Source organism: Passer montanus, unplaced genomic scaffold (assembly GCF_014805655.1).
Source record: "Passer montanus isolate IOZ18808 unplaced genomic scaffold, ASM1480565v1 scaffold232, whole genome shotgun sequence".
NCBI classification, from domain to species: domain Eukaryota; kingdom Metazoa; phylum Chordata; class Aves; order Passeriformes; family Passeridae; genus Passer; species Passer montanus.
In genome coordinates, this window is record NW_024366948.1 from 77,223 (window position 1) to 87,807 (window position 10,585).

Consider the following 10,585-nt stretch of genomic DNA (forward strand, 5'->3'; position numbering starts at 1 on the left):
GGCCCCGGTGTGCTGCCGGCCGCGCCATCGCGGGGAGTGCTGGCCCGAGATGGCGGCGGCGGGAGGCGGGTAGCGGGGGCGCGCTCGGCCCGGCCATGCACTTCTCCATTCCCGAGACCGAGACCCGCGCCGGGGACGGCGGCGCCCCCGCCTACGTGGTGAGCGGGGCCGAGGGAGCGGAGCTGTCCCGCAGAACGGAGCCGCCCCGCGGAGCCGAGTGGGTGGCGCGGCTCCTCGGCCCGGGTGCGGTGCGGCCCCGGTGGGGCCGTGCGGGTCCGCAGCCCCGGCGCGGTGGCGGGTCGGGATCAGGACCGGGACCGGGACCGGGACCGGGACCGGGACCGGGACCGGGGCCGGGCGAGGCGGGCAGGTCCCGGCCCGCCGTGCCAGGGCCGAGCAGGGATCGGGCCCCGCCGCCCCCGCGCCTCCGGATCGGGCGCGGGAGGAGCAGCCCGGGGTGCCCGGACCTTGCCCTGCCCCGGCGCCGCGGGCGGGGGCGGGCAGCCCGCCGCGGCCCCGTCCGGTCTCATCCCTGCTCCGGCTCATCCTGGCCCGCCCGTCCGTCCGTTTGTCCCGGCTTCCTGTTTTGGTCCCTGCGCCGTGAGCGCCTCCGGAGAGGAGCGGGGGACGCTGCCGCCGGGTGGCGGCGGCTCTCGAGTGCCCGGACCCGCTCCCGGGGCCGGCAGAGCCCCCAGGCTGGCCGGGGGTCCGGACCGCTGCTCTCGTGGGCAGCAAAACCCATGGTTGCCCCCCGTGCCGAAATCCCTCTCCGGGGGATCCCCGGGACCCCGAGGTGGGGCACGGTCGCGGTGGTGAGCGGTGATGGAGAGACCTGGCGATCCGCAGGAGCTGCGGTTGCTCAAGAGCCACAGGAGCAGGCAGCCCTCGAGGCATTTCGTCCTTGTGACCCCCCTGCCCTTTGCCCTCCGCTGCTGCGGAGGCTCCTCAGGCCTGGGGGAGACCTTGGGGGCAGCCCTTGGGCAGCCCGGGTGTGGGCAGGAGCTGTGAGCTGAAGGAGAGCCCTGATTTGGGCAGGTGTGGGTGCTGCCTGTGCCACTGTCCCTCGTGGTTCCCCCGCAGCAGCCCTGAGGCACTGGGCTGGTGCCTTGGGGTGGGGAGGTGCCGGCTGGGCTGGGCTGGGACCTGTGCTGGGCCCTGGGCAGTCCCAGCGCTCAGGAGCACCCGTGGGAGGCCGGGCTGCCGGGGCTGGCTGGAGGCTCATGCCCATCCTCTCGCCCTCCCAAACTGTGCTGTGGGGGTGGCAGGACTTGGGAGGACAGTGCTGTCCCTTGCAAGGACTCTGCCTGTGGTGCCCTGTGGGGAGCTGGACCATGGTGTTCCCTGTGTGCTCTGCAGTCACAGCTCTGCCCTGCCTGTGGATCAGCAGGAGCTGGGCCAGAGCAGAGGGGCTCGGCCAGGGACCTGCTCCTTGTGAAGCCCTGGGAGCAGGGAGGGCTGTCCTTGTCTGGTGGCACGGGGACACGCGTGTCTGCGGGGCTGCAGCGTGGCTCTGTGCTCCCCACGGCTGGGCAGACAGGGTTAGACCTTCCTGCTGTCAGCAGGCACATCTCTTGGATGTGCTCATACTCCCTGAACCATTCTGCCCGTCTGCCCGTGGCTGGGTCCTCAGGAATATTGCCTTTTCCTGGGTGCATGCTGGGCAGGCCCTGGGGTTCCTGCACCTGGCAGGTGCTGGCTCTGAGCAGCCTCTCTCCCTGCAGGCCTACAACATCCACGTGAACGGGGTGCTGCACTGCCGGGTGCGCTACAGCCAGCTCCTGGGCCTGCACGAGCAGGTAGGGGGACAGCGGGGCGCCCACTCCTGCTCTGTCACACTCCATCGGGGCTCCCACGTGGATGAGGCATGCTGGAAGCTCTGCTCCCCTTGCTGGGGATCAGCGAGGGTGGGGGATCAGGGCAGCCACCGTCTCTGGGGAGGCTCCTGCAGCACTCTGTTCCTGTCCTAGTTAAGGAAGGAGTATGGAGCCAACGTGGTCCCAGCCTTTCCCCCAAAGAAGATCTTCACGCTCACCCCAGCAGAGGTAGAGCAGCGCCGGGAGCAGCTGGAGAAGTACATGCAGGCTGGTAAGCTGGGCCTGCCCCGGCCCGCTTGTGCAGGGCACGGCCCTTGGCTTCCTCCTGCCCTGCTCCATTCATCCCCTGGCTGCATCCTGCACCTCCCAGTGCAGCACTGGTGTGATGGGCTTGTCCCCCGGGTGCCAGCTCCTGCCCCAGCCCCTGCCCTGCACTGGCAGAGTGGGGCTGTGCAGGGGCTCCCTGGCTGGCCCAGCACGCAGTCTGAGGGCGGGCTGGGGGCTGCAGAAGGGCCAGGCACCGGTGTGGGTCCCTGCCCCTTCCCCAGGGACGCCTGAGTGCTCGTGCCCCTTCCCGCAGTGCGGCAGGACCCGACGCTGGGCGGCAGCGAGACCTTCAACAGCTTCCTGCGCAGGGCCCAGCAGGTGAGGGGCTCAGCTGTGGCGGGTCTGGGCCCACTCTGCTGAGGGGCTGGGTGCCAGTGCTGTTTGTGTCTGCAGGAGACGCAGCAGATCCCCACGGAGGAGGTGGTGCTGGAAGTGCTGCTCTCTAACGGGCAGAAGGTCAAGGTCACCATCCTTACGTCGGACCAGACCGAGGATGTCCTGGAGGTGCCAGAGCTCTCGTGCTGGGTGGGACCAGCCCCTCCTGCTGCCTTCTGGGGTTTCCCACGTCTGTGGGGCTCTCTCAGCCTGGTAGCCCCCCGCCCTCCCCTGCCATCTGCCTGGAGCAGGGTTGACTTGGTGGGGCTGAAAGCTGGGAGCTGAAATGGGTGTGCTGCAGGGTGTGTCTGGGTCCACATTGATGTTTGGGGTCCCCTAGCTGTTTCCTGGTTGCAAGGAGCCCAGGCCTGGTCACAGGGCAGCAGGGGTGCTGCCTTCCTTCTGTTGGGAGGCCCCAGAATGCACATGGGCTGGGTCTTGTCACAATGTTGGGACAATATCGGGACTATCCTGCTCTTCCTCCCAGGCTGTGGCCTCCAAGCTGGATCTGCCAGATGACCTGGTTGGCTACTTCAGCCTCTTTCTAGTGAGAGAGACCAAGGATGGAGCTTTCTCCTGTGAGTAGAGCCCACTGTGGTGGGAATCTGTTCTGCCCCCTGCCTGGAGTGAGGGCTGTGTGCTTGGACCCCACCTTGGGTGGGGGGCCCAGCTGTTTCCCTCGGGGCACCCTGGTGTTGGGGGCCATGGGGCTCCTGCTGCCCAGAGCTGCTGCTGAGCCGGTGTTTCCCCGCAGTTGTGAGGAAGCTGCAGGAGTTTGAGCTGCCCTACGTGTCAGTCACCAGCCTGCACAACCCCGAGTTCCAGATCATCCTGCGCAAGAGGTGAGCGGGGCTGTGGGGCAGCAGTGGGGTGGTGCCCAGGGCTCCTGGTTCCACAGGGGGACCCTGCCCTCCTGCCATTGCTGCCCGCAGATGCTTTGATCCCCCAGGAACACACCCGAGCATCCCTGACCATGACACTGGAGCATGGGCTGCCCTGCCCTGCTCAGCTCATTTCTGCCTTCTCATGGCAGATGGTTTAGATGGGGAGCAGGGAACAGTGACTGATGGTTAGGGGGGAGCTGGCCAGCCCACAGGAGGGTGATTTTCTCTTCACTGCTGTCAGGAGGTGGGGAGCAGGCTAACCCGTGTGTTCCCTTCCAGCTACTGGGACTCGGCCTATGACGACGATGTGATGGAGCATCGTGTGGGGTTGAACTTGCTGTATGCACAGGTGAGGGCTGGTGTGGCACAGCCAGGTGAGGAGAGACACTGCACCCCTTGGCCACAGCCGTGCAGGGGCTTGGGGGGCTCCGGTCCCAGGCGCTCACCAACCTCTGCTGCTTGTAGACGGTGTCAGACATTGAACATGGATGGATCCTTGTCAACAAGGAACAGCACCGGCAGCTGAAGTCCCTGCAAGAAAAGGTCTCCAAGAAGGAGGTAGGACAGGGCACAGTGCCACGGCTGGGGCAGTTCTGGCTCTGCACCAGCCTCTCTCCACGTGATGCGTGGTACCGGGTTGGTGGCCCGTTCCTGGCCCGGGTGGGCAGCAGTGCTGAGCACCCCTGGCCTTGCCTGCAGTTCATCCGCCTGGCGCAGACTCTCAAGTACTACGGCTATCTCAAGTTCGACCCCTGTGTCACCGATTTCCCCGAGAAGGGCTGCCACGTCGTCGTCAGCGCCGGCAACAACGAGCTCAACTTCCAGGTGCGGCTGCCGAACGAGCAGATCAAGGAGGGCAGCTTCAAGGTCACACGCATGCGGTGCTGGCGGGTCACGTCCTCGGTGAGTGACGCCTGGAGAGCAGGGAGGGCTCTGGGGGGGCTGAAGAGACCTGGCTGTGCCAGGCTGGGCCGGCACCCCTTCCTGGAAAGGTGCTGGCTCTGATGCCAGCTTCTGGCCCAGTAGGCCTGGAGAGGGTCTGGATCATGCCTTGGGGCTGAGGGGATCATTGGTGTGAGGACATTGGAGGGGACCTGACAGTGGCAGAAGACTGGTGGCACTGGGCAGGTGTCCCACACTTGGCTTGGTGCTGCCCTCGAGCTGCACTGGTGTCTGGGGAGCTGCTCCTTCCCCTCTGGAGGCTCCCAGCCTTGGTGTGTGTCCTTGCAGGTGCCGATGAACAATGGCCCTTCGGGGAGCAGCCCAGGGAAGTCGGAGGTGAAGCTGGAGTTGGCTTTTGAGTACCTGATGAGCAAGGACCGGCTGCAGTGGGTCACCATCACCAGCCCACAGGTAGAGCTGCTGTGTGGTGGGCTGGTGAGGGGAAGGGCTGGACTGGCCCTGCATAGGGTGTGGGAAGGCTGTGAGGTGCATAGAGCCCTGTGACACTTCTCCCTTGCAGGCCATCATGCTGAGCATCTGCTTGCAGTCCATGGTAGATGAGCTGATGGTGAAAAAATCTGGAGGCAGCATCCGCAAGGTGAGGGTTGGGGCTGGATGGTGGCTCTGGAGTGGGATCCCAGCCTGGCCCTGTGACTTCCCAGGGTCTGGACTGGGTCCTGAGTGCTCTCCTCAGGATGGGGCCAGCATCCCCAGGGCCAGTTACAAGCCCAGAGCTGGCGCTGGGGCCCTGTGGCTAAGCTGAGCTCCTCCGTGCAGATGTTTCGGCGGCGGGTGAACGGGGCCCTGCGGCGCTCGGACAGCCAGCAAGCTGTGAAGTCACCCCCGCTGCTGGTGAGTGGGACCCTGCAGCCCTGGCTGGGGGGACACGTGCAATCACAGGCTCTGACGTGCTGTGTACCAGAACTCACTGCTTCCAGAAGAGCCCCTGTCCCCGTGGCAGGGCTGGGGCAAGCCCAGAGGGCAGCAGGGCTGTGGGAAGGGAAAGAGGTCCTGGACCAACTCAGTGAGCCAGACGCCCTGGGGACAGAGGGGGCAGGTAGAAGGAGAGGTGGGTGTTGTGTCCCATGACCCTGTGCTGCCCAACTGTGCTGTTCTCACAGGACTCACCCGATGCCTCCTGGGAGCCCATGGCCAAACTCTCGGTGAGTTGTGTGTGGGTGCACCAGAGACCTCAGACTAAGTGGGGAGGGGAGCTGGGGGCGTCCTCCCTAACATCTCCCTTCTCCACAGAGCAAGCTCACTTCTGTCAGCCTGCGTGGGATCAGCCACTCCAGCTCTGCAAACGACGTGGGTGCTAATGACTTCCACGGCAATTACGCCTTTGAGGGCATTGGCGATGAGGATCTGTAGTGCCCCCTTCCCAGGACAGCCCCGGCCTGAGCAAAAGGGCCTTCGCTGAGGAATGTACGACCTGCAGCCAGGTTGCAATCAACGTGCCTCTCACCTGCTACATCCACCTTTCCCTGCTCCCCGGGGCTGGGAGCTCACCCCCAGCCCGCCATTGCCTTCGGGGCGGGGGCAGCTGAACTCCTCCCGCTGCTGGCTCCAGCTGGGAGAGGGCTTGTTTGACCTGAACAGTTTGCCTGGGCAGAGCCCTGGAGCTGCAGTGCAGGGCCTGGCCCAGCCTGGGGGCAGAGCCAGGCAGGCTCCATAATGCCAAATTAGCATTTAGGTTTGTGCTCCAAGACAGAGTGCAGTAAGCTGTCTTGGGGGCTCCGCGCAGAGTCCCCTCTAACCCGCTCATAGACGCCAGCATAATCTAGGCTTGTAACCACGTATCTCCTGCTGCTCAGCCCGACAGAGCATTAATGGACAGTAACTGATGTTTACACTGCAACAATGATTAAAACGGATCCTGATTGGTACCAGGCTGTCTGTTGGGGGGTGGCTGCTCTCCCTCCCGTCTCTGTGCCAGCCCTCTGCTGCCCTCCTCTGTAGCAGAACAAGGCCCCCAGGGTGAAGAGCAGATAACAAAACTGACTGTTTAATGCTTTTATACACAATATAAATTACACCGACCAGCACGGCAGCAGCCATGGAACCAGTCCTGTTCCCCCCTCCCCCCTTTTCCCCAAACCCCGGCAGAGGAAGGCTCCGGCAGGCAGAAACAGGCAGGTGGGGTGGCTGGGGACATGGCGGTGCTGCCACACGGACAGGGGTCAGAGCTGCCGGTCGTGACTTCACCCTGCCCAGGCAGGACGGGGCTGCTGGAGGCCCCAGTGCGCCTCTGAGCCTGGTGTAAGGCAGCCCTAAGCCCCCGAGAGTTGCCCGCCTGTCCTCCCTCCCCCAGGGAGGGCAGGCACCGCGGCACCCCAGGCCCACTGCCGGGCTAAGTGCTGTCTCAGGGCAGGGCCGTGCCCACGGCTGGGGGGGCCAGGAGGGCTTTGGCATTGCGCGGGTTCACCCAGCTCTCGGCTGTGTGGCCGTGGATCTTCTGGTGGCGCTTGTAGTTGTCCCAGTGACCAGTGGTGTAGGAGCAGTCCCGGCACTGGAAGGGCTTCTCGCCCGTATGCCGCAGCATGTGCCGCTTCAGGTTCATGCTCTGGTTGCAACTGTAGCTGCAGAGGCTGCACTGGAAGGGCTTGTCGCCTGAGTGGATGCGCCCGTGACGCTTGAGGTTGGCCAGGTTGCCGCAGGCATAGTCGCAGAGCTGGCACTTGTAGGGCTTCTCGCCTGTGTGCACGCGCTGGTGCCGCTTCAGGTTGTCCAGGTGGGCGGAGGCGTAAGGGCAGAGCGGGCAGGCAAAGGGCTTCTCCCCGCTGTGCGTCTTCATGTGCCGCGCCAAGTGGTTGGGGTAGTGGGTGACGAAGGGGCAGAGGCTGCAGGCAAAGCCCTTGTCCCCAGTGCCCTTCCGGGGGCTGGCACCCGGCTCGGTGCCCAGCACCGCCAGGCTGCAGCGCCCGCAGACCTGCTCGGCCAGGCCCTCGTCCTGCGCGAAGCCGTCGTCCAGCACCAGCCCGCACATGCGGCACGTGAAGGGGAAGAGCAGCTCGGGCAGCGCGGCCGCCTCCTCGCCCCGCAGCCGCGCGCAGCCGGGCAGGAAGGCGCCGCTGCCGCTGCCCACGTGCAGGCTCAGCTCCGGCAGCAGTGGCTCTGCGGGACAAAGAGACGGGGTTGTGAGCTGGGTGGCACAGCGCCAGTGAGGACTGGCTCTGTGACGAGCCACAGTGAGCCTGGCAGTACCATGACTTGGGGTCAACGTCAGGATCCGTGCCCTGTGCCAGCCCCAAAGCCCCCACAGCAGCTCTCCCCACAGCCCCACGCCCTCCCACCTTTACCTGGGTCCTTGTCCCGCCGGTGTGGCCCCTCGCCCTCAGGCAGGCGGTGGCTGAGCATGTGCCGCTTCAGGTTGCGGCTCTGGTTGCAGCGATAGTCGCAGGCAGCACACTGGAAGGGCTTGTCCTGGCTGTGGACCCGCTCGTGGCGTTTGAGGTTGCCCAGGCTGCTGCAGGCGAAGCTGCAGCACGTGCAGCGGTACGGCTTCTCCCCGGTGTGCGTGCGCAGGTGCCGGGTCAGGTTCACCAGCTGGGCAGAGGCGTAGGCACACTGCGGGCAGGCGAAAGGCTTCTCCCCGTTGTGTGTCTTCATGTGGCGCTTGAGGTGGCTGGAGTAGTGGGAGGCGAAGGGGCAGAGCTGGCAGGAGTAGACGATGCGCTGGCTGCGGCCGCCCTCGGCGCCGGCGCACTGCAGGCAGCTCTGGCCCAGGCTGGCAGCCAGCTGCAGCCCGCACTGGCGGCAGGGCAGCGCCGCGGGGCCAGGCTCGCCCCCCTCCTCGGGGTCACTCTCCACACTCAGCTGCTGGTACCCAGAGGAGCAGTCGTCGTCGCTCAGGGCGTACGCTGGAATTGCGATCTTCCCCACCAGTGTGTCTGCTGAGAACACCGTGGGCATGGGGCCGTGTCAGCCTGGCGGGCCTGGGCACTGCCCCTCTGCCTACGCCCCCAGCCCCACCCCTGGCACCCAGCAGGAGCCCACCGCTCCCTGCACGGCAGTGAGGAGCCCCACAGCTGCCCCAACGCCCTGCTGAGGCCTGTTCTGGGTGTCTAGGGAAACCCTGACACTTCTGCATGGCTGGCAAGACCCTGGCACCAGGAAGGATGAGTCCATCACCCACCCACACTGCTAGGCCTGGTGGGTAGGAGGTGGTGGGCACAGCCTAGAGAAAGGGGTGGCCATAAAGCTGCTCTGTGCCCCTCTCACTGTGCCACTGCCCCAGCCCCGGCTGGCAGCTGGTTGCGCTGCCATGGCTGGCAGCAGGGAGCTCCAACACCAGCCCCTTCTGCCCTGTAGGAAACATTCCCCTGCCCCACGCAGTGCCACTCTCCAGTGGCAGCAGGGAGAAGGCTGTGCCAGGCTCTCAAGTGGAACTTCTCAGCTGGGCACAGACACTGCAGCCCCTGTGCTCCACAAGTGCCCCCAAGCTGGTGCTCGGGGCTGGAGGGGCAGCTCACCATGACCTGTGAGCCATGCCCTGCTGGCCCTGCTCTGTGCCTGACCTGCAGCCCTGGGGCCTGTCAGGCTCAGCAGCTGCCCACCACCCTGGGCTGTCCCCTTGCCAGCCGGGCTGTGTCCAGCTGCTGAGGCTGACCTATGCTGTGGGACAGGGCAGCCCTTCCAGCCTTCAGCCCCTTCCACAAGCACTGCTGGAAACACAGAGATCACAAAAGGGCATCCTGCCAAGGCCTGCCTGTTGCAGGGGAACTCTTGACCCTGCCTCAAGCCCTCTGCCAAGGGAACCCCTTTCTCCTCAGCTCAGCCCCAGCCATGCCAAGGGAACCCCCTGTCCCCTCAGGCCAGTCCCATGCCAAGGGAACCCTCTGTCCCCTCGGGCCAGTCCCACACCAAAGGAACCCCCTGTCCCTCAGGCCAGTCCCACACCAAGGGAACCCCCTGTCCCCTCGGGCCACTCCCACGCCAAGGGAAACCCCTGTCCCCTCAGGCCAGCCCCATGCCAAAGGAACCCCCTGTCCCTCAGGCCAGCCCCATGCCAAAGGAACCCCCTGTCCCTCAGGCCAGTCCCACACCAAGGGAACCCCCTGTCCCTCAGGCCAGTCCCATGCCAAGGGAACCCCCTGTCCCTCAGGCCAGTCCCACACCAAGGGAACCCCCTGTCCCTGGGGCCAGCAGTGCCACAGCATCCCCAGAGCCCCTAAAGGGCCGTGTCAGTGCCCACATGGCACAGCCTGTCTGTCCTGCCTGGTTCACTGGGCTGAGGTCCTGGTCCTGCTCCCGGGCTGGGGCTGAATGGCAGGACAGGTATTCCTGGCAGAGTTTGTCCCCAAAGCCCTGGCAGGCTGCTAGGGCAGGCAGGGCAGGGCAGCAGAGCCCTCGGAGCAGCCCCATGGGCCAGGCAGCTGGGGCTGAGCCTGGGGCCAGAGCGGGAGCCGGGCACAGGGGAGCCGGGCACCGAGGGGACAGGCACGGGCCGGACAGTCCGTGCAGAGCCCTCGGAGCAGCCCCATGGGCCAGGCAGCTGGGGCTGAGCCTGGGGCCAGAGCGGGAGCCGGGCACAGCCCCTGGGGACAGGCACGGGCCGGACAGTCCGTGCTCTGCCGTTCCGTTCCCACTGCTCAGTGCCCGGGGGGGGGAGCGCCTCCCGCCAGTCCCGGTGAGCAGCTCCCCGGGGCCGAGCCAAGCTCGGGAGCCCCGGTGGGACGGGCGCTGCCCGCAGCAGCGGGCCCGGTGCCGGGGCCGAGCGCGCTCCGTCCCGCCCGCCGTGCCGAGCGGAGCGCTGCAACAGGAGCCCGGGGCTGGCTGCGGGGCGCGGCCCCAAGCCCACCGCGGGGACACGTCGTGGCCGGGACCCTGGCGGGAAGGAGCACTCGGGGATCGGTACCGGGGGCGAACGCCGGGCGGGCAGAACCCACCCCGGGGCCCGCGGGGGCCGGGCCTCCCCCGCGAGAGGAAGCTCGGCCGGAGCCCGCGCCGGGCGGGCCCGTGGCGGGGCGGGCCCTGCCGGATGACGGGCGGCGTCCCCGCGGGGCCGCACGCACCTGGCGGTCCCTTCTCGGAGGCCGGGCCACGGCCCAGCAGCAGGTCCCCGGGCAGCACCACCGCCGCTCTTGCCGTCTCCTCGGTGCCATCTTCGGCGTCCGCTGCGGCGCTCCGAGCGCCGCGGGTCCCCGCCGGGCCGCCGCCCCCCGGGCCCGCCGCGCACTCACCCTTCACCGGCTGCGGGTGGCTCTGCTTCCGCCGGGGCATCGTGGCGGGCCCCGGCGCCGG

The 10,585-nt window shown here is 66.9% G+C and overlaps 2 protein-coding genes across 3 annotated transcripts; one reads left to right on the forward strand and one right to left on the reverse strand.

Moving 5' to 3' along the window:
* Positions 1-9: 9 nt before the first annotated feature.
* On the forward strand, positions 10-6,231 carry SNX17 (sorting nexin 17). The gene is made up of 15 exons (XM_039710803.1): positions 10-158; positions 1,722-1,796; positions 1,968-2,085; positions 2,395-2,459; positions 2,535-2,645; positions 3,004-3,094; positions 3,271-3,358; positions 3,680-3,749; positions 3,866-3,958; positions 4,100-4,303; positions 4,631-4,753; positions 4,863-4,940; positions 5,120-5,194; positions 5,464-5,505; positions 5,594-6,231. The coding sequence occupies exons 1-15, from the start codon at positions 96-98 to the stop codon at positions 5,711-5,713; spliced, it is 1,416 nt and encodes a 471-aa protein (XP_039566737.1). The 5' UTR covers positions 10-95; the 3' UTR covers positions 5,714-6,231.
* Positions 6,232-6,331: 100 nt separating this feature from the next.
* On the reverse strand, positions 6,332-10,579 carry ZNF513 (zinc finger protein 513). 2 transcript variants are annotated; one of them, XM_039710802.1, is made up of 3 exons: positions 10,525-10,579; positions 7,642-8,235; positions 6,332-7,456 (listed from the first exon to the last, which is right to left on the reverse strand). In XM_039710802.1, exons 1-3 carry the CDS (start codon positions 10,562-10,564, stop codon positions 6,705-6,707), a joined length of 1,386 nt encoding a protein of 461 aa, XP_039566736.1. In that variant the 5' UTR covers positions 10,565-10,579; the 3' UTR covers positions 6,332-6,704. The 2 variants fall into 2 exon arrangements, with proteins under 2 accessions (XP_039566736.1, XP_039566735.1); XM_039710801.1 differs by having other exon boundaries at positions 10,357-10,564.
* Between the last annotated feature and the right edge of the window lie 6 nt (positions 10,580-10,585).